Source organism: Hetaerina americana, unplaced genomic scaffold (assembly GCF_022747635.1).
Source record: "Hetaerina americana unplaced genomic scaffold, ioHetAmer1.1.p SCAF_8, whole genome shotgun sequence".
NCBI classification, from domain to species: domain Eukaryota; kingdom Metazoa; phylum Arthropoda; class Insecta; order Odonata; family Calopterygidae; genus Hetaerina; species Hetaerina americana.
In genome coordinates, this window is record NW_027287427.1 from 50,387,569 (window position 1) to 50,415,407 (window position 27,839).

The window sequence follows — 27,839 nt, forward strand, 5'->3', positions numbered from 1 at the left end:
CTAGTTAATTGACAGCTTCACTACTTAAAAGGGAATTCCATGACCCGATCTATTGTTCAAGTGTTAATGAATGCAAAAATGCGGAAAAAATTGTGGGATATTAGGATAGGATTCTTGGTTATTGGTTAATCTTAGGCTTAATTTTAATTTAACATGTTATAGAGATAAAAACATTCGATGCTCTTGATAATCAAGTCAACGATATACAGCTAAGACTTTTTCTTTGTTAATGGATGTGTTTATTGTCCCTATTATGAGTGACAGTTCCTTGGAATATAAATAGAATACATTAAATTGAAATTGTCCATCAGTGCATGAAGTGCATCTCATTCTTACCTCTCAAAATTTGATTGAAAAACTTGAATTTTATATAACATTCTGAAAAATGATAACTGGAAAACATGATAGGTGTCTTTGCAAAATGTGATCACTGAATACCAGGTGAGCCATTTTAAAAAGGAAACAAATATTCTTCACTGAAAATCCTCAATATTTTTCATTTGTTAAAGACATCCCACGAGAATTTAGCAATTCAATTTATTTTGTAATTTTTTAGTCTCTCAAGTGCCATAAAAAATGTTTGAATGATGATAACTATAAAGAGATGCACAATGTAGGTAATGATTTTGCTGAGTGAAAATGCCATTTTTAGGTATATTTATATTTTCGCAAAAAACAACAATAAGAAATTAAAAATTTCTCAATTCCTAAAGAAATTTCATTTAGGAACCGGGAAAAATATTTGCACATCTTCATATTATTTACACATGCAGTCTTTGAATATTGAATCACAGCAGGAAGATTTGCTCAGACATCATTTGACATCAAATGGAAGCCATATGATGCTAATATCTATCTTATAAGATAACAATAAAATTAAACAAAACTAATGGCATGCAGTCAATTTAAGTACTTCTTGGTTAAAATTTAATGAATTCGAAAATATGGTATGCACGCAAAAAAAAATTCTAAGTAAAAACATAAAAATACTTTTGAAACCTGATATTTAAAAACTACATAAATTATAACCCAAGAAGTTAAATTACAAATAATATGCCAAACACCTGCACCCATAATTTTCTAATTATCTTCAGTATCAAAAGTTTTCAACTGGCTACTGCTATCTATGGACACCTTGGAAGAAGTAATGCGGCGATCTGGCACAGTGATGGTCTTGTGCCTGCGAAGTTGCTTCCGTGACTGATGTGATTTCTGTGCCAATGAATAAGAAAAAATACCACCTTGCAATCACAAGAGAAAACTGATTTCCACAAAGTTATATAGGTATACACATATTAATATAACATAATACATTTTTTACTAAGATTTCGAAGAGTAGAGGACATATTAAAACATAGTTTCTTGGTTAATGTAAGAAAATACAGCTATTTTTTGAATTATGTGGCATGGTAGTCTAATGGACAGAGCAGTCTCCAGGCATCAAGATGCTGCTAATCTAGATGATGCACCAGATACCTTTACACCATTTGTTAAACTAAAAAGGGATTTCCATACGATACATAAAACAAGATTGATGGATGACTGCAGTGTTTGAACAATATTTTAAAGTGCAACCACTTTTTAATGAATATATATTAGAACATTTCTTTGCTCTTCATCTTAAAACACTGAAAGATTTGTTGGAAGCAATGTTGGTGTCTAGGTAATTACAAAGTTTGCTTTTGTACACTTTTATTTTTGGGGCATGTTTGGATAATATACACTTCACTTTAAAACCTTCACCATCATTGCCACATTGAATAAAAAGATCACATCCAACTGTTAATTTCTCATTCCAACTTTTTGCAATTTGTTAATCTTCATTTACTTCACTCCTTGCATTGACTTTTATGGGAAGGTGAGACAAATAACAGATTGGCTCCTCAGATGAAATATTTATTAACCTTCACCCAAATACGACATTACTTCAGGTGGTTGGGAACTATATCTTCAAAGAAATTCTGAGGTGGTTATGTTATTCATTTAATGTTTTCTGGATCTAGTAGCTTACCTGCTGTTTTAGAGCCTGCTTGGAACGGTAAGCCTGCCTCGCAAGGGCAACCCTCACATGCTGAGGGCGGTCTGGAATAGCATTATGTAATAGAAACTGTATCAAGAGTAATACATGCTCCATGGCCACAATGACCAGGGCCCACTTCACTTGGCTCAAGCCCATGGGGCCAACTGATTCCTCAGAGTTGCTAACCAATGCTTCTTCCTCTCCATCACCAGCCTCAGGGTTGTCATAAAAAATAAGTGATATGGAGTTTTTAAGACTTGATACTCACCCTAATATGATTGTCATTGTTGCTAACTTATCAAATCTATGGGTCATATATTATTTTCACTTACCAAATCAATACCCACAATTAGTGATAGGGCATCAGAAGAAAAATTTTTCCACATTGAAATGCCAAGAATGGCACAATTTGTCATCACAGATAGGGTCCCCATTGTTTCAAAGGCAAGCTGAAATGAATAATATGAGAAATATATAGCCTGCAATATACGTGAATGAATGAAAAGTATAAAGTTATTCTAATTTAATTGAAGAAGTTATGATATCAATTCTAAGAAGAAAAAAAACCAACAGCACTAACAATATACCTACTGTTTTACACACAGGATAATGACAATAACAAATATCTATTACTAATGATATTTAAAATCAACACGTGCCTCTTCAGTTATTAAAGTATCCATAAATAATCCTTCATTATGAATTTTACCATTCATACTTTCCCACATTTCTGTTAAAAATAATTTTTTACTTAAAATTATACAATACATATGTCAATTTGGCCAGTTTAAATTTTGCTAACAGCTCCTAAGGCTAGATTAAATTACCAATCGAATTTGAAATATATTAATGAATGTATCACATATTTGTTAATACCGATTCGATTTTAAAGGTTTTATATTCATAATGCAAATGTGCAGAGAAAGAAGTAATTAACTCATTTTGATTCCATTATTGAAATAGAAAGAAAGACTCGTACTTTTCCACAGATTTTATTATCATTTATTATTATTTATATTATTTATCATTTTGATTCACTGAATGGTTAGCTACACAGAAATAACATTAAATTAAAAAATCAAAAGTGCAAGTTGTGCACTAAAATGCGATGTCCTATGCTTTCAGGACAAATATTGTCAATATCAAATAGTCCTTTAATTATTTCAAAGAACTATAGAAGATGCTGGGACATTTACTTTAACGAGGCATCTGTCAATGTGAATTGAAATACAGAAATTTCACATTTCAAAAATCATTTGCCTTGACAGGGACTTGAACCCAAGTCCTCTGCATTGCTGACCATGTGCTTCAACCATTTTAATAAAGTTCTTAAATTTAGTAAGCATACTGTATTATATGTAACCCCACCAGCTATGGAAAATAATTTTCATTGAACATGGTTTTTACAAAGCTAACTAGTTTCTTAATTTTAGGAATCAATGTATTCTCCTAAGACTAGACATGAACATCTACCAAATGACCAAGTTTTTTTAAAAGTTAAAAAAATGAACCTTTTAAAAAGGTAGATTAATTACCTGCCAGGCACCAGTATCCTTCACACGCTTTGCCAAAGGCCTTTGCAACACTCGACAGAGTTTAAAGGCATCAGTACGTATTTCTAAGACATTATTCAGAACAGCCCAGAAAGCAGCAGCAGGGTATGCAGAGGCAAACAGGAAGACATAACCGAATTGCATGAAGAGCTCTAAGTAGTCATCATACGTCCCCTAAGGAGTAAAAGGAGATCATGTTGAGATACTATATTTAAACTATGCACTACAATTATGCTATCACCAGGAAACAACCAATATGGATCCCTATAATCCTAGGTCATTTCTTCCCAGCTCACTCCAGTAAAGTTAACAAGTGGTTTCTAAAACAACTCCTGTATTTTTCCTTCAGCCCTTAGCACACCACTGGTATCACTGCAATCGGTCCTACTATGATTTCTCTTACTGCCAGTTTTTGATGGCCTCCAAAGGCACAAACTAATCTCACAGCTAAAAGGAACAATGTTCTCATTGGGAATTTGTGACTCACCCGTTTTGGTTTGAAAAAAAATCAAAATTTTCAAAATAATTTGGTCCTTTTCTCTATTTTTTCCGAATTTTTGAAGAATTTCAGACTCCCAACTTTTTCCTGATTGAGTGATCACCCTGGTGAAGAATGCACCATCAGGGCTATGGAATTCAGGGATGAGATAGATATTAGATATCCATTAGATATCCACTATTACCTATCTATTGGAGGTATATCCATTTCTAGGAAGCAATGAAACAGTGCCAGTATCATCTTCATTAAAAATGTTCTCTGCTGAAAAGTATTTCAACAATTGGGGCATGGTAAACATGTCCTCTATGAAATTTTTCCAGAGAGAACAATTTTAAATTGTTCCTCACCCACCGCAACCATCCAGGATTATATCTGATCAAAAACCTAAAGTTAAGGAGACACAAGACTAAAAACTAGAGCATTCTGGACTTTAGCCTGTAAACACCAGATGATCAGTGCTATGCTTATGCCTTAGTGTTGTGCCAAATGTGGACAGTTTCATTCTGGTTCCAGCTTTCTATTCAAACAATTTTTAATTTTTCATTATTTTATAAGTGTTTGGAAAGGTCGAATTTGGTAATACAAATACTTTGCAGTGGACAGTTTTGGTTCTTCAATAACAACCACTACCAAGAACTGCATTTTAATTTTAACAGAATGAGGCTCACATATCTGTTGACGTTTATTCACCTCAATTTTAATTGGGAACCAAATTGATTGGTTGGCATTTGAAGATCTTATGGGTCAGGAATAACTTGGAAAACCTAAGAGTAAACAAAACGTTTCACCTGCCAGGCCTTTTCTATATTAATTCGATGGAAGTTCTTGGAATGTGTATATTTTAGCAAAGGGAAGTATAAGGGGCCATCTCTTTACAGGACATGCATGTGTTTCTAAGAGGTCAGAAAAACATATTGAAGGATGTTGCTGTACTGCTAATGGCTCTGCCGTTGAGAGAAGAGGGGCAAGATAGCAATGAAGTTGTGAGACTATCCCACTGGTGAGGGAGTTAAAGGGGAATCTCAAGGAGGGGGCAATAAAGAACTTGCCATTTAGAAAGCAGTGGGACAGGAAATCCTCCCACAAATTTCATTGCATGCTGTTCAAGAATTTTGCTGGGATATATTTTCTGAAGAAAAAAATGTGCTTATGATAAAAGTCGTTTCTTGTAAACCATTTTGTATAAAATGATAAGTAAACATAGAAAATTATGGGAACAGTAATTTCATGCTCGCCAAGATTTCATGATGAATATCCATGTTAAGTGGTTTCCACTGCATTTTGAGAATAAGGAACACCCGAAAAATGCTATATCAACTCAGAACTAAAATATTGTGAGGAATAAAACCACAAAACCAAAACATTTACTCTATGATTTCCTGAGTAAAACTATTAGCATAACTAGTAAACTATAAACTATGGCAATGTATTCAGAAAAGAATTCTCTTAGGACCACCATATTTTTCTCATTACAAATAAGATTCTTGTTCTACTAATTAAAGCTGCTGTTCATCAATTACCTCATATGGGGCTTTATTCCCTTCTGATATAGCTTGTTGGATGCGTGGATCATCAGGATCCAGGCAAGGAATACTGCTAAGGTTTAGCTCATCAGCACTGTCTGATGACTTGCATTTTTTGGAAAGATGGCCAGTAGCTAAAGACTTCCTCTGTCTCAATCCCTCACTCAAAACAGAGTCACTATGTGTTAAACTTGGAGAACTTGAGGATGATGCAAGTTTCCCGGCATCCTTTTTTGAATTGATTTTTAGAGATGATGTGACCTAAAAGGAAACATTAGATTTATACATTGGTATAAAGATTACATAAAATGAAAAATGTTGACCAAGAATTAATTACTGTTATTATGGTAATATATTCAGGCTTACTTTTAGCATACATATAGGTAACACAGCTTCTTGGATATTGTTGATTATTTGCAGGAAAATCAGCATCAAGGCCAATTGCTGAAAAATAAAAATCAATTGATTCTTGGCAATACGTGAATTTGAATTAAAACAATTTTTAGATGGTTTAGATGAATACAAATATTAAATTTTTAATCCACCGCCAAGATTTCATTTTTATTTTAAATCATTTTGAAATATTGACTCTAATTGAGTGATTACTGCATAATAAGACGTTAAATAACCTTAGTGACTGTTCCATACAATGCGAGGTAATATGCTGATTATTAAATATTTTTCTGTCTATTTACATGTTTATTAGCCACTTATTGAAGGATAAAAATACAATAGAACCACTGCATTCATGCACCTGGTTTTCAATTATTATTTCAGCAGAGGCATGAAGATATATTGATGATATCAGTCAACTTTAAGATACCTTTTATACTACTTAACATAGATTAAACTGAGATTCACTTCTTTCATTCAATGTAGGTGATGTGTTTCACCCATATTCCACCACTATCTTTATGGTATACTTTGATTCATTCGTATTTTTGAGCAAAGGAAATGCTGTAATTCAATTCACGAACCATTGTCAATATTACTGTGTATTACAAATAACTTAGAATGAAATGCATGTTGATTAAGTAAAGAAAAATGATAAATACTTACAAATTTGAGCATAGCCATGTCATGCAGATAGAACGCAATGTAAAACAGTGCCATGAAATTATTTACAAATTCAAAGAGAATCAATTTTGCCACACGATGGCGGTCAAACTGGGACTGGGTTCGATGATTTTCTGAGGAAAAAGAAAAAAATGGATTACAAAAACAATATCACTTATCTCTGCAGTTCACAAGTAAGCTACAAGGTTGTGAATCTTTAGAGAACATGACGTTGATAATGGTCAAAATGCGACATGGACATGCAAAACACAATGATCTTCTCCCCCAAGGACACAGGTAGAGACTGTGACACAATGCTGCAGGCAGAAGGAGGGTCCCCCCCCCCTCAGAGATAGACGAGAGATGGAAGGGGAAACTTAAAAACAAACAAATCAGAGCAAGCAATACACTAACGAGCACTATATTTTTGTTGGAGAGCAAGTAATTTGCGAGACCTTGGCGCTAAAACATATGGATCTGAATTTATTTAGCAACTTCAACCTAGTATTGAATTTTCTTCTAATGAGTCCCACCCCAACTCCAAATGCCAATTAAGCTTGAGTTTATTGAATGATTTTTTATCAAACTAATTTATAATTTATTAGTGCATGATATCTGTAACTATTTAGATCTAGTCTATTAACATTAGAGTGGACTTACCCCATTCAGTCAGTGCTGTTGCAAAGTTACGATAAGCTAAGTTCATTGCATAAACAAGCACTGTATAAATTGTACTAGGTAAATGAGGTAGTGTTTGATAAAGAGCAAAGTTAAATATCGATGCTTCTTCTTCTTCAGTTTCATCCAGAGGGGGAAGAATACCCATCCAATGAGTTTTGCTAAGATAATCATCAATCCAAAAGGACAGCAACATGATGTAGAAGGCAACCACAAGGCACATTAAAACAATAGGTATTGACACACAGTACATCTGTAAAGTAACAAGAGAAAAACCAAAATATAGAATTAATGATTTTGATTCTTTTAGGTCATTGACTTTCTTCAAAATATAGTGTGGCCTTCAAGGCATTTCTAAATGGTTACTGCACAGGGCAATGATTATATAAATTCAAAATACAGACTTTTTTTAATGACATTTAAGTATGATATGTGCTTAATGCACCACTGGAAATAGCCATAATAGTTCAGAACTTGTATATACCTGACTATCATTCATCTTCAATTATTCACTAGTCCTTTCCCTTCAATTATCACAGATAATCAGCACCCTATGGTACTGTGATCTTGGGGAAGATATATAGGGGAATAGTTATTCAGGCAGCAAAAATGGAATGTTGTGCAGCTGAAATTTCCCTTTAACTAGTTTGTTACTCCAGCAGTCCTTACAAAACCAGTACCACATTCGCAATGTAAATTTTCACTAATTAATATTTCTATCCATTATTCTAACAATAATTCATAATTAAATTGGTAGAAGTTTCAAAATGTCCTTACTTAATTAACAATTATTCACTAAATTCAATGAGTTTCAATGCAATAAGGTTATTTAATGGTAAACCTCTCATGGAGCAAGATAACTTTTCTTGATCAAGTAGAATTTAATAGCAAATATGCATATCCTTTTCCTTAAGGTAATCTAAAAATCCAACCACATTTTTGATGAGTTTTCTTTCTAAATTAATAATTTCTTACTTCAAGTAAAATAATTTACTTTCACTATTGCATTATCATTAGATTCTAGTCAAATAAGCACAATATAAATAAGGCAAAGAGTGCTGAGGAGATACAGTAATACTTTTTATTAATTTAGTAAATATCATTGAGGTTAGAGCCATATAAAATAAATTTAATCGTTGCCATCACCTTCACATAGGTCTTCCATCGAGGATATTGAGGTAGTAACTGCCTAGTTATGGGATCTTCCTCCATTTCACCATGGAAACCAGGACGAGGCTCATCTAAACTGGTCATTCCAATGGTTCCCCATGCAAAAGCCAACTCGCTGCATTTCTGCTTCCACAGCTATTAAATGAGAGGTTAACAATTAAAAAGTGCTAAAATCATTGAACATCATTGGTTAATTAGCTATGTGGAATCATTGCAATGAATTTCATTTAATCCATCATCTTTACAGAAGGATGGATAAATAAATCTAAAATTCATGGCTGAATTAGTAGATTAAAATCCATTTAGTTTCAGATTGGACATGCAAGGCCTCGCCTACTCCATAACTCTACAAGGGTTATGCATACTTGAAAATATGTGGTAATAATTTTTCTGGCTAATTTCATTCCATAACAGATAATTCAAAATATGAGCTTAAGGATGTGCAACATCAGTTTCCTATTCACACAGTCAGAGTGCATCTGTACAAATAATTCACATTCTTATCAGCAGTCTAAAGATCATGATATGTTTTTGATGGAGTGAGGAAATAAGCACTGATACACTTCCCTACCTTGCACAATGCTAATATCCCTAAACCAAACACAAAAATAAACCATTTTTAAACTCCTCATACCACCTATTGTCTACGTTCCATCCAAAATTCAGCTTTTCCTGCCTCTACCTTGCTTGTGCTACAGACTACCGCATAATTTTACTGTAGTCAACTTTCTCCTCTTTCAAAAAGATTATTTACTCAAAACAATTATTTTTATGCCCTTACTAGTTTGCCCATTTTCAACTAAAACACATCCTAAATAATTGAATGGTTCCACCTTTTTTTATTCAATTCTGTCCAACTTAAATGATCAATTTAGCCATCCCATTTCATAAGAACCACAACATCTTCATTTCCTTTTTATTGGTTCTCATCCTACACCTGTCACATCTGTTCCATAATGCAAAAACTGCAATCTTTTAGCTACCTGGCCAGCTAAAGCTTGCCCTTCTGAAAATCTGATTGGATGGAACTACTTTAATTCTTACTCCAGGCTCTTCCCATGCCTCTCTTGCCATTCCCTCCACATATATGTAAGTTGAAAATCAAATGTGAAAATGAAAAATCCTTAGTTATCCCTGTTCCTATCTCTTTTCACTCTAATTCTTCATTCACCACCCACAATAGTGCATAGTACACCCTGAGATATGAATAAGTTTCATTTTAGTTCCCTATCCCTCCAAGCACTAACTTTGCTACATGCATGACTGCATTTCCATTCTTACAGTCCCCATATATAGACTACCTTTGTTATATGCTAGACTGTATTTCTAATATTACAGTCCTCATAGACTGGTGCTCCTCCCTCTTTTGGGATGGGAACCAATACTGAACGAGCAGTCTTCTGGACAAATTTTGGCCTCAAAAATACAATAGATGAGATGCTACTAACTCTTCAACGATGTTTTCCTAAGCCTTTTTGTAGTTCTGCAAGGATGTTATCATTTCCCTTGGCCTTGTTCATTTTCATTTCATTTAATACCTTTTCAATTTTGCAATCATGTGTGGCTGGGACTCTGCTATCCTAATTGACACCCTATTTTCAGTTTAAACCTAGTGGCTTCATAACTACGCCAGATTCATCACTAATTCACTGTCTCCCATGTATTATTTCCATCTTGCCTGACTTCTAACTATTTCGATTAATAGTTTCCTCTTATTGCTATGAGTGTGTGCTCAAAATTTCCTTTCTAACATACTGGCAGTTTTTTCACTTTCATGAAAATCATACCTATTTCACCCACTCTTCGTGAGCTCTCCATATCCTTAGAATGCTCTTTGGGCCATGTTCCTTTCACTCTATTAGTTTCTCAACTAAATTTATAATATAAATTTTAAAATATTTTCCCCTGTTTACATTCTACCATTTTCTTCTCTCCTTTATCTTCCTCACCATTTCTGCATTTCATGGCTTCCTCTTCCATTTGACCACCCCTTTTTATCAATTGCAGCTTTCATTACCTGTTTCAAGGTTCACACCTCTCTTAGGATTTTATGAACCCATCTTCCTATAGGATTTTATCAACTGGACAGCTTCCTGGTATTCCTTTCATTTCACCCCAAATTTCTACGTTGATACTTAATTTTCTTTAACCCAAAATCTTCTATAATTTTACATGGCATTTCATGGGCACTAAATTATTACCTGAATTCGCATTTGACCTCGGGTGAAATTTGTGAAGCCATGATGCTCTTCTAAATCTGTATCTAACTATAATCTAATCTAACTGATTCCCTTCCAATATTTTACACATGCCCCTATGTCTATTGTGGTATTTAAACCATGTTTTAGCAGTAATCGCACTATTTCTTCAGCAAAACTATTGTTTTCTAACTATGGTCACTCCTTGTTCCTAAGTCGTATTCTCCTATTTCATCCCCATTTCTCCCTTCATGCACTACCCCATTTCAGCCCCAATCACTAAGCGTTTCCTTCCTTAGCTTAAGCAAATAAATCGTGCTTCCAAATCATCTCCTGTTTCCTTTAATCCTAGAAAAGTATAAATTTCAAGTGATTGAGAAATCAACAGATACAGACAAAAATCTGCATTAAAATACTGACTTTCACATTATCTATACCATAAACCAATTAATAATTGCCTGATAGTGCCTGCTAAATACAGGGTTATCAATCACTCCATGAACATGATAAAATATGGTGAAAGCCATTGCATTCATCATGGTTGACTCTTCCACTCCATTCTTTGTGAAGGTTTATTGAATATTTGCATGCTCACATCACTACGCTTTGCATATATCTAGCAGTGCAATAAAGCAACAGATATTAAGTGTACCCAACGACATACATATTTTAAATTTCCTATTGTGGTCTGCATTTAACCAGAAAAATTTTATTGCCAAGACTTTTAAAGCATTCCTTGCATGTAACTTGGTGGTTGATTACAGTTTTACAGATTAAACTTCCATGTTGTGTGCATGCCTTGTAACTTTTTTCCCATTTAGGGATCATGAATGCACAACTAAACCATTCACAATTGCCAGATGTCGAATGATAATGGGAAATACACATCACCAAATGAATGGTTATTACTCTTACAAATACCTATCAGTCATAACAAGAAATTTAAATAATATTCCAACCAGTTTTGAGGCACCTCAGTATTTAAGGACTAATTTTAACATGGCTGCATAATGACTACTGATCAAGGTTGATTTGCATCCATTCATCAAAACCTTTACACACACAGCTTATTAATTTTATGATTAAACTTAGCTTTAGCATTGATGAATTTTGAGAACAGTTGACGGGCTGGGAATGGAAAGAACATTTGTGTCCAAGTTTTTGCATCCATTGCGGGCCACATCATCAGGAACAGTAAATTGTTGCTGATGATTTCGCTGTTTGTGACTATATGTTGCCAGCAATGGATTCAAAAGCTTGGATACAAATGTTCCCAATGACTCCAGAGTTCTTGAAACTAATTATTAATACCAGTAATCCTATGAAAACCTGTGTTCAAACTTAAAGACTGACAGTTGTAAAATGACTTCCTTGTTATTATCATTATTAATAGATGCATACATATCATTATGCTGATATTATCAAACATTTCTGTAATAATAGCTCAAAGATGAAAAGAAATCAACAAATGTTCATGAAATTAATGAGGTTAAATGTAAAAGGAATTATTTTTTTTAATATTTTGTTTGAGAAACTTTTTCCTGCGTTAAAAATCAAATAAATATCGCAAGACAAAGTAATTATAAAAATATCAGTTTTTTGATTTCATAATATAAAATAATCACTTTAGAACAGTAATGAGGCTGTTCAATTTATTTGCCACTGATTAATGACATTAGAATTAAGCAAAGTCAATGAGGCATGGGCAAAATAAAAACTATTGCAAGACAATTATTACAGCAGAGGCAGTGCAAAGACATGGACAACACATTTATTCTGCGGCATGCCAATTTGTTGACATCAATAAGAATAATCTTATGTTACATCTGCTCTCCTGTTGACCTGCCTCCAGGAATAAGGTGACCCACAATACATTGAAGAGACAGAAGAATGGCAAGAAGAACACTGGGCTGATGGTTGTTGAAAAGAGAATTTGTAGAAGACCCAGCACCATTGGGATGAGCAGTGCCTTGGTGTAGACTCCAAGGAATGTGAAATACAGAGTGACAGCTTCTCCAAAGTATGTGTGGACTTCATCTTGGAAAAGAGATGAACAACAAATTAAATTTATTGATGAAAGCATTTTATGTGTTCAGAAACAGAAGGAACAGTCATGAAAAATATTAGCCAGGACCTAGTTTTTTGGAATTAGGAAATATAATTTGATTTGCCCAAACAAATACCTTAAAATCATTCATTGCTGGCAAGCTTGCCTGAAATTCAAGTATATGTTCCTTCAAGCTGAAATATCAACAAGCATGGACTCAGCTTTAGAACAACTTAACCACAAAAAGTACACACTGTGAACACGTGTAATGCACCAGTGACACAACCTCAAGGTTACCAAATGACTGAGAAAATTTGCATTGACAACAAGACCTTTTTAATGATTTGAGGATAACTGCCCAGAACTTAGCTATGTATGCTAAGAACCTTGTTATGCTGGTGTGAAATTCCTAAAATCCTAAACACCTAGAAAACTAAGGGAAATAAAATATTTTGTCATTCAAGTCTTAACTTTAGCAGCTCCAAGGGCAAACATCAATCCTATACTGTGGATGAATTTATGTCTCTCCAGTTGATAAATAATTTTATTCTTATGTATGCTATTACTATTACAGTTTACTGTTTTTCATTTATCTGTAACTATATCATTGATTTTCAAACCCTGATTTCCATTGTATTGTATTTGTCTGAAATATTTGCAATCGATGTGACGAGTTCCATTAATGTCTCAAACATGTCTTTTAGGAGCCCGTAAACATCATTATCATTATTATCAATGTGGATGAATATTCGACTTGAATATTCATTACTCTATGCTGAATTGAAATGCTGGTATTAAATATGCATGAAGTTTTCAAAAAAGAACATAAATGAATACATACATAATGATTTCAGTACCAGTAATATAATGAATATCTTTAGTAAAGGATTTCAAAGACTTATTAAAAAATATTTTTTGCTTTGTTTTTCCTTAATTTAAAAAATACTCCACGAAATAATAAGTCATGAAAACTGAAATTCAAAATTAAGTGAAATATAGGGTAACCATGTTTCTTCATAATGTTACAAGTATTGATTCTTTAGATTACAACTGGAAAAAATACCAATTTCTACATTATCAAGCTGATACCTGATTCAATTGAGTGTTTATCTTTTCACTCACGTCTAAAAAACACATTAAGATACAGTGAATGCCATTCAATAACATAATCACTGTAAAATCCAGTCTATTCTCGTTTTTACTACTTACTCTAAGATGCTGAGTGATATTTTGAAAAAATTAATAATGGCTATAGACCCAAGTAATTCTTAAAATTTTATCAATATAAACGATTCGATTCAACAAAAATCTATAATGAATTGCACATGGTGCAATTCACTAGTGCAATCCACATAGTGCAATTCATTAGGGATTTAAAAATTCAACTTAGATTATATATTATACAAATTCATAATCTGGGACCCACTGTAGCTTGACCAGAAATTTTGGTACAGCAGAAAGAAAAGAAAATTTGTTGGCTACTTACCTAACGGTTGTTTTCCAAAGAAATTACAATACCACTTTGGGCCCAGTTTTTTAAGGACTTCTTCATCATGTAAAATATATTGGCTCTTCAAAATATCTTCTCTCAATAAGGCTTGCACTAAAAGCAAATACAGTGCGAATGAAAAAATGCCAACTTCTATATTATAATATGAATTATGGACATTCAATAACTGGTTGCTATTACAGATCATGGATAAGGCATTGAATGAGGTGTAAGAAAGTAATCTTTTGAATCTGCTGTTTTAATGTTAAGGTACTCATATCATAATTATTTTCCACACACATTTTAATAGAAATACCTGCCTGACTTTGAACAATATGATCATTGGTGACCAGTGTAAAGGAACTACATGAGAATGCATGTTATTTTTGTACTTACTGAATATGTATTGCAATGCAGTTCACTTCATCATCCTAATGAATAGTATTTTTTCAAGGATACCCATGTAATTTGCCATTATGCCATGGCAAAAATGAAAATTCCAAAATTGTAAGAAATCCCAAAGGAATTGAGCAGTTGCTGATTGAGATAAAAGCTCATTCCACCAATCAGCTCTTTTTCACTTAGATTTTGGAGATATAATGTATTACCCAGCTCATGAAACACTTTTTTAACTCCAAAATTTGCTCTAAAACAGGCCTGCTTCTTATGGACTGAGGTTATATGGGTATGATTTCATCCTATCAGTCACAAGCCAATTTACTGGGAAAATTTCTTACTGTTAATTATTATAATTCCCTCATTAGGCATAGAAAATTGTTGCCTTTATTACAAATTTCAATAATAACAAAATTTTGAGTCAGTAGCAAGCAACAGAATTAATATTTATTTGAAAATACTTTCTAAAAAAATACCCAAATAAATCATAAATGTATACAGTGTAGTACGTTCAGTTTCATCAGTCATACGGTGCTGCTGTGAAACTTCATATGCGTTGGGCTAATGGAGATGTCATCCCTCCGCTAATATTTACATACACTGCATCTCTCACAATAAACTCATAGTCTAAACACATTCAACCTTTAAGCAGTATGAAGTTGTCTTAAAGGCATAGAAAATTATTGCTTTTCATACAAATCTCAATAATATCAGAATAATAACAGAAACTAAGCAACACATGAGAAGTTAAAATGATAATAACTTCATAGGACGTCAACTTATTGCGTACCGGGGTATTTCAATGGGTTTTAACCCTTTGTTCTGGCAGATTTTTAGGGTGTTGTTTTGGAATATCCATCACTTCAGTAAAATTGCCAAAACATTCTTAAAAATTTTAAATTTTTTAAAGGAACTTTGAATGTAATACTCACAAATAATTTTAGTATTTCTTATTTGAGTGATACTCCATGAAACATTTTGCTTCATGGAGTGGAACATCACAAGAATAGGACACACACCTCGTCTCCTTCCTAACTTTTCTTGAAGCACTAACTTTGCATCTTCTTGTGTGGTATTTTTTCCTCCCTTTACGCATGATAAAATCAGATGCTTAATAAGGTTTCTTGAGAGATAATGTGGGTGATCCCTAGGAGGAACACACTGTATCAGCTTATCACCACTGCCGTCTGCCAAAGATGACTCATCTGGCTCATCTCTAACTGTTGCCCACTCTTTGGCAGTTTGCAGCAGAAAACCTTTGAATCGAATCCTATTTGATTTATTCAGTGTTTCATAAACTCTAAAAGCATTAAAAAGAGCACAATTATTAAGCTACAGCACTTGTTTCTTTGACCATTTCATTGTCTTTCTCAAGATTGAATAATATGATAAATACATATCCGCCCTGTCTAAGCCCTTACATTAACTTATTGTATTTCAAAATGCAGATAGGGTTTTTTATTGGCAGTCCTCAATTCCCTTTTGTCTTTCCAAATCACCAGAAGCGCTTCACCTTTACGAGGAAATGTGATCTGTGCCTTTTTCTTTGTTTTCGCCTCACTCTTCAATGTAGCAGGGAGCCCTCTCTTTGACCTAATGGTTGTAGTAGAGTTTCCTGGTGAAGTTGTCTTCATTGATGCTCTTATCAAAGTCACTTTCAATTATCATCAAGGGAGGAGTGGATATTTTATGCCTGACCTTCACTATAATATGGTAATCACTTCTGCTCTCATTGCTCTCTCTTCGTCATTCTCTAATGGTACATCTGACAAGTCTTCATCGCTTATATCTAATAAAATTTCTTCCTTGCACAAAGCACTCTCTTTCCTATGCAATGTCATTACATGGAATATTCCTTTAAAACATTTTCAAAAATACAGATTGAGAAAACCCCTCACAAGACAAACCCAAAACCAAAATCACAATTCACCAGGGCTCAAGGAAGCAAACTGCTCAAGACATGTCTAGAGAAGGAACTGACAAGAACCACAAAAGAACTAGGACGATTTATTGCTGGGCCCTTTCTTCTTTTCAAAATGAATTTTTACGTTGATGGACCAGAGTTGAGAGTGCATTCCATTAGCTGGGAGTGGAACTTGCAGGCTAGGTAATAGTCCTTGAGGTAATAAGAATAATGTTCCATGGTGATAGCTCAACTAGTGCCATTTGGATAAACTCAAGAAATAATGATTCAAGGTGTTGGGGTACTCAAGAGAGATAAAAGATATATTGCCTCCGAAATGAAAAGGGATGACAAATAAATTTCAAGCTGTTGAAATTTCAGTTGCGTGCCATTATAGAAAAATGGTCTAGGATTTTAACACAGTTAAACGGCTTATACTATCAAAATTACTTAACAAAATCAAAAATTAAGTTATGACTGTTCTTATTAAATAACAAAAGGCAAATGAAAAATTACCACAAAAAATGTGCTTAATGTTATTTAAAAGTTTAAAATGATGCTCCTAAATGACCAGAATTCTCATAATCCATCCAGAATGGTTGGGAGTTAAATGACGAGAATTCTCACCATCCGTACGCAACATGTTAAAAGAGAAGACTGTTATGTAGCATTGTATTTAAACTCTATTTCATGAATTCCCCTTCAAAACATGGAAACAAGGCAACCGAAAGACGTTTTGGCCCAGTGATGATGAATTTCTGGGATTTTAAGATGAATTAATGTTTATAGACATGTACCCGCTAATTTTTTCATGTAACAATTTAATTTTCTTCCTATTAAGTGTTAACATCAAAACACTAACCTTTTCTGTCTGATTCAAGGATTTTTCGTTAATTATAACCTGAAAAATCATAGTGTGCTTCACCTGCAGGTGGGCCTTTCAGGCCTTTAAATATGGTATATGTTATTTATATGATTCATTTCCACATAATAGAACACAAGAGGAAATGATAGCAGGAAGGGTAGTCATAAAATGCCTTAAAGATAAAATACTCCCTATTCAATAATTACCGATAGATTCTCCAGCCTTTATCTTCATATTAGGATAACCAGGCACAATATACTCAGATGACATAGCACGCATAACATGAAGCTGCCGGTGAACAATTCTCTGCCTTTCAGATAAAGGAAATAAATCCTCTATGGAGCCACTGAAAATATTTGGAGAAATATGTCATGCAAAAGATGTAGAGAGGCAATAAACAATGGTTCTTATATTTAATATCATTATCAATTTTAAGTTTTAACATATAAAATTGAATAACAAGATGAATGAGCTCTTATGGCTAAGCAACAAAGTAAAAGTATGAAGCCTCCATTAACCATGAAGCATTAATCAATTATGTTGGTAAACAAGTAAAACATTAAAATGAAGACTACCATTCCGTTTTCATTTATATATGTTGGTATTTTTAATTTTGTCATTATTGGTTATTCTCTTCAGAAAGTTCAAGTTCTCCATTTTTACATTACATAAAACTGATAACAAGTAGTTTTTCCTAAAGTATATTTCCATTGGATTCACTTTGATGAAATTTGTATCAGTTAAAAAAACTTGAATAAAAACTATATATACATCATGCCATTACTCTGATTAATATTTATTACAAGTTGACATGCCCAAAAAAAATCCCTATCATTTATATATGCAGACACACACATGGACAGGCATCAGAAAAATTATCAGAACATAATCACGAGACAAAAAAGGGGCATTGCTGAAATCCTAGTCTTTTTTTCATTAATACAATACTTCCCAAAAACTGTGAATTAATAAAATAATGATTAAGATCCTTCATCCAAAATACAAAACTGTAAAATTAGTTTACTTTCATGTATTATAAAACCATCCAACAGTTTTCTCAAAACAAAAGACTTTGCAATTTCAACCATCTTCAACTGGTAATATGAATGAGTGAAAATTATGCACCAATTTCCCAATCAAATTCAACTTTAATAAATACCCATTAATGACAGAATACTTTTGGGAGAACAGGTAGTTGGTGATTGTGTTAGTTTTTTACCTCAAGGGAAGTTTTTGACAAGAGGATTACATATGATACCAAGCAAAAGCAGTAAATTAATAAAACCTTAATCCTGTCCGATCATCTATCCACCATTTCTCATTTCCAACTACTGACTACATGCATCTTTTTGAGCTATATCACCTGTCATTAGGCACATTTTAGTTTAATGTTAGGCCCACACAGTTAGATAGATTGGCTGGTGAAACTTGTGGTCACAAATACAAAAAGAGCAAGGATGTCAAACTAAAATATGGGGTTTTCATCTTTTGCTGAGTCTATTTTTTTTATGCCCAAAAGGAACTGTGACAGACTGAAATTAATTTGTTTATGCAATCAAAGGGACATTTTAGTCTAGTGGGTAGAGCTCTGAGCTAATCACCAGAGCCTCGGCTCAATTACCGGGGACACCTCTGAGCACCCTCAGCTTCACCCCAGATGTTGGATACCCAATCTTCCTGAGAAACCACAGGTAGCACAAGGAAAGGAAATGGTCCCCTTACCTTGATGAAGGATTTTCATATGCCATTGGGCTAAGTACTAAGTGAACTATACCCTCACCTATTAAACTGACCTTTGGGTTGATAACTTTTTTTATGCATTCAAGCCACTTTTAAACCATCATTAGTGCAAACCATCATGGACAAATTTTGTAGGCACGAATTCAAACAAACCTATGCTCTGGAGGAATGTAATCCTCAATATCTGCAATCATAAACTCCTTCTCTCTCCCCAATAGATCTTTAACACGAACTCCCATCTCTTCAGCAACTGCCAGGAGTTTAAGCCGGGATACAGAGATATGGAGTATGACTGGACCACCCTAAAATTAGATAAAAGGACTTCACGTCAACAAACCAAGCATTTTTATCATGGATAGACATCTTACCCCCAATATTTCAACTGCATAAATTATTCAGTATTTATGTATAGCATCTTGTTGAAAGATTTTTTTAAATCAAGGATATAATTATTGCAGGAAAATCTCCTTACTCCCATTGTCAGGCTACATTTACCTTCCAAACTTACATCTCTACCATGTGAATGCATTAGATACAACAATCTGACAAATGAGAGAGCTGACTCTCTATCTCCTTGGATCTTACTAGGTATTTAACCAGAAGAAAAGAAAGAATACATCCCTAATCAATTTTATAAAAGACAAAAAATAGTCTGAAAGAGATTTGTTCAAGATTATTCAAAAAGCTCACTCAGGGTGCAAAATAATGGAGAAAATATATTGGTTACAGAGGAAGACTAAGCAGGAAGTTTTAAGTGTGATAGGAACAAGATGCAATGCTTATTGCTGTTAGTTAAGGTAGATTTTGGATGGACACAACCCATACAATGATGCATTTCCTTGCCTCTCCCATCAAAAGAACCTGACATCCAAATACAAAACAAACTCTTCTTCAATTTTATGTTTATACTTCCTTCCTCCCTTCATATAGTATGTCCAACATGGCTCTCTTATATCTAACCCTTCCCCACTTGCCTAATGTTCTCCCCTCTATCATGATCTACAACACACCATCAACAACCAAATTACTCGGTATGCATCTTTCATGACTTCTCTATATTTCTCCTGAGAGTCACTTCTCCTCCCACACCATACCTTGCACTTCCTTGTTAGTATTGTTGCCCATCTCAACTTTTCCAACCTTCTCTAAACCTATGTATATCTTAAAAGCCTCCAATCTATACATATCTTTTTGTTTTTGTATGATATATATAATACTAGCTGAATACCCGGCTTTGCACGGGTTAGGGAGAAACAATAATATAAATATACTACATAAATAAAAACAACAAATTATAAAGTACAATAATGCACTACTTCATACAAATTTAAGAATCTTTTTTATTTAACACCTGTTCATATACTACATTTTTTGTTTCATATCCAGGAGAAAGAATATATAAATTTTTAGGCGAACCTACTCTGGAGCAAGCAACATAAAGTTGCCCTTGGCTAAAACATGGCGATCTTAGATCAACACCACAAAACTTTAAAGACTGTCCCTGTGATTTATTAATGGTAATTGGAAAAGCTACCCGGACTGGAAACTGTAATATTTTAAAGTTGAAGGGAAGATCAGTTGGGATTAGAGGTATCCGTGGTATAAAAATTATTTCACCTTTTCCTTTTCCAGTTAAAATGACTGCCTGGATTATATTCTTCATTAATTTTGTCACACACAATCGTGTCCCATTGCAGAGTTTTGGTGGATCTAAATTTCGCAATAAAATGATTGGAGATCCTACTTTAAGTATAAGGCGATGTTGTGGCAATCCAGCTGGATCAAGTGGATTTAGGAATTCCGTTGGATAATTGACGGCTTCGTCAGCATCCACTACGGTATCAACCGATTTATATTCAATCACGTCTCCTGGCAGCATGGCTAGTATCTCCTTGTTAATTTCATTAACATCATCGTTCTTAGGAGCAAGAATGGCTCTTTCTCGCAACCATTCTAAATTTTTATAATTTTGATTAACGTTAGGATAGACTGCTTGTATCATATCGCGGACAGTTTTCACCGATACACATAAATCTGATGACAATTTTATCATACCAGATGCTTCAATAACTAATCTATCTTCTCCAATATCCAAAATTTTATTTGCAAAATTTTGAGCATTCCCATCTCTTAAGAGGATTTGCATGTTTTGTTTAAGGCTAATTTCTTGGACATGATTCCATAGAACAGAATGTTTTAAACAGGCATAAATTTCATCGGCTGGAGTCGATTTTGGAATGACAGGCAGAGTTTGACGGAAGTCTCCACACAAGAGTACCAGAGCTCCTCCCATTAAACTGCAGTTTCCTCTAAGATCTTGAAGTTTTGCGTTGAGAGCCTCAAGAGATTTTTTATGAGCCAACGTACACTCATCCCATACTATCAATTTACATTCTTTAAGAACTTGTGCCTGGCCGCTTGTTTTATTTATATGACATGGGGGATTTTCTTGTCGGGAAATATTACGTGGCAACTTAAGGGCAGAGTGGGTAGTTCTTCCTCCTTCCATTAATGTCGCTGCAATACCTGAAGATGCAACGGCTAGAGCAATTTCTCCATGAGCCCTGATTTCAGCGAGAACTAAATTAATTAAAAATGTTTTTCCCGTGCCACCAGCAGCATCAAGAAAAATGATACCTCCTTCTTGTTTATCTACTTGATCCATTATTGTTTCGTACACGAATTTCTGATCTTCATTAAGAAGTGGCTTTTTATCCGCGATGTATGCTTCTAAGTCTAAGACATTGTAGCTAGTTTCACGTATATAATCTGGAAAAAATACACCCTGTTGATCTTGTACAGGTGCAAAAAGACCGAGTTCCACAAAAGTCTTGTTAACCATGGTGATACACTTTTCCTCCAAAATAATCAAAGTTTTATTTAAAATGTCGGAGTTAAATGTAATATCCAATGTAGGATTTTCACTTCGAACTTTAGCCAGTATATCCTCACTCATTGATTCTTTACATTTTTCCCATATTGTTTTTGGGTTAGGTGGATTACAGGAGGTTATTATGATGGCAAACAAAATTCGGATTTGTTCTGGAAGAGAAATCAAACTGGCCTCTCGCAATGAGTCATCCCAGTGTTGATCTCCTTCTAGCAACCCTAAATTCTGGCAAGCTTCTCTGAATGTCTCACATATTCCTCCGTTTACCGTTCTTAATTCTGCAAATGAGCGAGGTCCTCTAATGGTGTGTAGAGGCATTCTTAAAAAATAACATTCGGCGTTGTTAGGATGGACTGTGTAGACTCGGCCCAATGCGTCACATGAATAAATATTATTCTCGGGATCAAAGTTTTTCTTCTACAAAAGACTTTCCTTGATGTATTCCATGTATAACATCTCGGCAATTCTGAATACAATAGTGTTCTTGCAAAAGTATCCTGCTGGCATAGTTGGAAAAATGCTGTTTCTATGACAGCAAAAAAGTAAACAAATTACATACATACAAACAAACACTCTCCTTTATATATATAGATTTTACTATTGTAAAATAACGAGATGAAATACTAAATAATTTTACTTCAACAACTAAGTTTCTGGGCTGAACAAGACCATGAACCATATCTAAAGTCTGAAAGGGAGGTCTGAAAAGTTCTTGGCCCTAGAGGACATCACTACTTCCAATATTTTTTCTCTCATGTTGGCACAACTGTGAGTAGCCACCATGTGAAATTACAAGCCATTCCATTCAGCTGTTGGCAGTCGTTTGAATCAGGCTTGGTGCAAGTGTTATTAGAAATGGAAAAAATATAGTATTGTGCAGTGATAAAATTCTTCAAAAAGGGTTTAATGCCAACCGAACTTCATCCAAGGATTGTAAGTGTGCATGGGGACTCTTCTCCTTCAATTTCCACTGTGAAGAATTGGGTGGCAGAGTTTAAACGTGGCCATGGAAGCCTCCGACATGATACAAATGAAGAATATCCGAAAAGTGCAACCACACCAGAAATCATCAAATAAGTGCATGATATGATTTAGGAAGATCGACATACAAAGGTATGTGAAATTCCTATTACTGTAGGATTACCAGAATGCGTTGGTTAAATTTTGTATGAAAAATTGCACATGACAGGGCTTGGCACTGTTCATGAAAAACATGAGTGATTTTCTGCATGAATATGAGACAGTGAATGAAACACGGATTCACCATTACACACCAGAATCAAAACAACACTCCATGCAGTGGATAAACGCTGGTTCTTCAGCTCTGAAGAAGGTGCCATTGGTGGGAAAGGTCATGACATCGGTTTTTTGGGTTGTGAAAGGAATCGAACGAACGAATATCTTAAAAAATATAAAAAAAATAACTAGGGCATACTACTCTAACCTTCTAAAAAAACTGGATGCAAAAATTCATGAAAGCAGACCTGGCTGGCAGAGGGAAAAAACCACATTCCATCAGGACCATGCAACTGCCCACAAAAATGCCACTGCGATGGAAAAATTGAGGAATTTGCACTATGAAGTGCTGGAACATCCACCTCATTCCCTGGATTTGTTTCCCTCAGACTTCCACCTCTTCTGAAAATTCTAAAGTTTCCTTATTGGTTGACATTTTTCATCCAATCAAGAAGTGATTACGGCTGTACAAGAGTACTTTGCAGCACCTCCGGAAGAAAACTACAGAGACAAGATAATGGCACAGGAACACCACTGGATGAAATTTATTAATATTAGAGGCAATTATGTTGAAAAATAAAGCTTTTTTGGGGGTTTGTGGGGGCCAGGGAGCAAATGAAACTCCTACGAAACCCAAAAACACACAAAACCTATTTTCTTCCTCATGCTATAACTATTCTCTGTTAAAAATTCTTTACTGACACCTAAAAGTCAATAAACTAATATCATATTTTTTTATAAGTAGCTCCATAAAACTCTTTCAATTTTAAGTATTGAACTGAAGTTTAATTGAAAATTCATTACCTCATGATACCTTCATGAAGGAAAACAATAAATTAAATCAACTGCACTAGAGTAAATAAAAAATAAAATGGGAGTAAAAATGACTGAATTTTAATTAATAATTATTACTTAACACTTTTTTAAGAGTCGCATTTCTTCCTGTTAAGCTATATGATAAAAAATTGTTCACACAAAAATAGGTTTAAAATAACGGTAATGTTATCTATTAGAATACATTTAAGATCGAGATTACATTTAACATCTTGACTATGTTTAAGATATTGGCTAAATTTAAAATCTCTGCAAGGTCCAGTATATAAATAATACCTTTGTATTCATATATTTTGGAATATTTTAAAGTTGTTACATGATTTAAAAGCAAAACTCCTCAGCGCAGGCAATAGCAAGAAAGTTAAATTGCCAGTTTGCATCACATGAAATCAAGCAATAGAATATATTTTGAAGAGTAACAGAATTTCATTGGAAGGGATGTTGATGAAATCGAATTGTGTGGGAGGAAGGCACCCTGAAAGGGAGAGGCACAGATGTATGAGTGAAGAAAGCAGCATGTGTAGCAGTGGTAGATGATTGTAAAAAGGAGTGCAATGGAGATTAAGGGGTGTATGAATGGAGAAACATTAGACCTTGTGAATTTTGAGGACAAGTCACTGTGGGAGTTCCTTATTCCTTTCTTATAACACCTAAAGTATGATTAAAACAACAATATTAAAGGTTTATTGAAGTCATCCTTTACAATGACTCAGCCAACACATCTCAACCCTCATCTGTACAAAATCAGTACAGATGTTGAAAGTCGGCATTCTTGGTGATAAATATGCAGACAGAATTTGGAGGTTTGAGGGTGGAGGCTCTTACCCTCTTAGCCTCACCACACCCATGCCACTGATTGACAATTTTGTAAGCAGAAAATTTAGTAAGTTTTTTTCAACATAATAATGAATAACTGAAGAGAGGGAAATGTCTGAATCAATTAACACTACCCATTTTGACGACATTAGTGATCGGGATAGCGCGGTGGCTAACGTACTCGCATCCCATCCTGAGAGCCCGGGTCGAATCCCGGCGAAAATAGATATTTTTCAGTGGGTCTTGACCCCTACTTGAATTGATTTGTGGAGGGCACTTTAAGTTCGTATGTCGTACGCCGGGTGGGACGTTAAAGCTGCGCACACCTAGGCGCCTTTCATTAAGAAGTTGAGGCTATTGCTAACGCCGGATTTCTCTCCACTCTTCATCTTTTCCTGTCCATCTCTAATGGCGCAAATAACCTAAGCTGTCGGTCGCCTCCCATAAGAACTACAACTACAATTTAGAAGAGTTTAAGTTTATGCATTTACTTTTCATCCATATCTCATTTTAGGAATAGCACATGGACAACATTGTGAGAACATATGAAATTATTAAATTAGTTAAAATTCAAGTCATGGAGTACATATATATGAGTAATATCAGTATATAGCAATACATACGAGAAATAAACAATAATTGAGAGTTCTCTCAAGAAAAATTTTAGGGTACTTACCACATCACAGCTTGAAGGCTGGCGTCTTACTAGGAGCTCAGCTCCTCCTTCATCTCTTGGTCCCTGTATCTTTTTGGCTAGCCATTCAATGCACTCAGTGGATGCTTTTCTTGAAAACTTAAGGACAACATAAGTGTGCGGAAAGGTATGGACTTCATCAGCAAAATCATTCTTTCCAGGATCATCAAGCCACACTTCGTGGTCTACTTCGTTATCCTCCAAAAGCCTCATCGATTCCTCAAGTTTGGAGTCCATTTCACCTTCATATATAAATGCACGCATTTATGTCATTTATAAGCTAAATCGCGAATGATTCTCTTCCTCCGACCGTTTTGTATACATATGTTCTTTAGCAATTAAGAAAATATTTCAAATTCTTCCACTTTGTGTTTCTATAACTAATAACTTGCAATTAGAACTGCCTGCTGTAGAGGCTAGCGCATGCAGAATGAATTTGTGCAGTTCAATAGGTTTTCTGTGGGGAATGATACAAATCGAGGGGGAAATAAAAATGAAATCAGAAAAGATAAGGCTTTACAGCGCTCTTTTAGTTACAATGAGCGTACCGATATCTCGGTACTCAGGGGTAAGCATTATACTTGTTGCACATTTTAAGTAAATAGGAATTAAAAGAATACTTCAGCCCATCCTTACAAAGAACTGTTTGAACAACATAATCTCACTTACCTGTGTATTGCCACCTTGAAGAAAGTGAGATAAGTTGTGTGTGAAAGGCAAATGTTGAAATGAGTTCAATCTTCCCTCATTTTAAATTAAAATTTGGAAGCAGTTCCGCGGCATGATATTAAAATTTGAATATCTTTATCTTTTTATCACTCCATGAAAATATGGAACAAAGGCATTGATAATACGCATATCAAAATGTTATCATTTATCATTACTTTCTAATGGTTTTACTCAATTGACCACTCATCCATCAGGACAATACGTCTGCAACAAATTGACTATCGTTATGCGCATTGTTGATTTGTAATAAGCTTATCAGCATAACAAGTGTTAAATTATGAAATACTTACGTTCCCGTTAATGTTTACGGTCTAAGCTTGTTACTCATTGACATTCCTTAGTTAAGAAAAATGGTATTAATTACCATACTCTGCGGTCCTTTTCTAAATTCCTTAACGTGTTACAAGTAAAACAGAATCTTGCCGTTCGCTCAACTGTTATTGTACCTAAATGTTTCAAAACTGACGTGCAAGATGTAATAGTGCAGTAAGAGGCATACTTACTGGGACTTGGGTATTTCCACGTTTGTATCGCAATGCGGAAGGCGGTTAACTCAACGTGGGTAATACTGGTGCATTCTCAACACCGGTATTGGAAATAAAGTTATAGCACCTTGTTTTTTCTCAATTGCAAGGAAAATATTTAATGGGTGTTGGTGTTGTTTTGAAGAAATATGGGGAATTTTACTCACTATTAATTTTCTTCGAGAATTCCAATTGTAAAATTTGTTTCTGGGAATAGCCCTGTTCTGCGAGAAGTATTAAAAATACACATTTCTAAAATGGGTGTAATTTCTGGCAGGCTGCCGATTTCGGGAAGTGATCATGGGTGAGGGAAAAGCCGTAAGTGACTTGGTTTTCTTAGTTGTTGTGTAATCATTTCCGTGGCTTAAGTTGCTTGAGAAAACTAGAATTAGGTTTTCCATGATTTCGAAACACCGGTTAGAGGATCCGTTGATAACATTACGTTTGACTTGAAGTGTTGAAATTGTTCTTTTATATATTTCTGAAATATCATATTTCAGGAGTACTTAAGTATCATTGATTCACATATACCATAATTTTTGGTAAACTTCTCAATGTGCCAAAACTATTTTTCAAGAATCATTGATGATTTCGTTTGTGATTAAATACGATTCGTAGCAGTGTGGTGATTTCGCTTTTCGAAGGTTTATTTCAACATAAAGTCTACCCCCTCGAATCAGCAAAGAAGTTTTTATCGTTACCAATAACAGGAAGCTATTTATGGAGTAATTAGACATTATTCTCGGGCGTAGTCGCCAGTATCTAGTCGATACGGCTCAAGGTCTAAAAACCGTTGTAACCAATATCTTTAAGAACAACTTAGGTTATTGGCTTAGTCGATCATTACGTGTCTGACCATATTGTGCTGGAATTGCACCCAAGAAGCCGAACATTACTGTTGATTCTAGAGGAAGTATTAAGATTTAATTGATTTCGGTCGCATTTCGTTCGACATATTACCGGTTTAAATGGGAATTTC

General features: G+C 34.5%; 1 protein-coding gene across 1 annotated transcript; it reads right to left on the reverse strand.

Annotated features, from left to right (window-relative positions):
• Positions 1-606: 606 nt before the first annotated feature.
• Axs (Abnormal X segregation) lies at positions 607-26,843 on the reverse strand. The gene is made up of 16 exons (XM_071596765.1): positions 26,627-26,843; positions 26,277-26,540; positions 25,590-25,849; positions 19,291-19,439; positions 17,604-17,743; positions 14,231-14,347; positions 12,544-12,734; positions 8,476-8,634; positions 7,312-7,582; positions 6,655-6,785; positions 5,962-6,039; positions 5,593-5,856; positions 3,556-3,747; positions 2,353-2,469; positions 2,012-2,233; positions 607-1,212 (listed from the first exon to the last, which is right to left on the reverse strand). Exons 3-16 carry the CDS (start codon positions 25,842-25,844, stop codon positions 1,081-1,083), a joined length of 2,418 nt encoding a protein of 805 aa, XP_071452866.1. The 5' UTR covers positions 25,845-25,849; positions 26,277-26,540; positions 26,627-26,843; the 3' UTR covers positions 607-1,080.
• Positions 26,844-27,839: the final 996 nt, after the last annotated feature.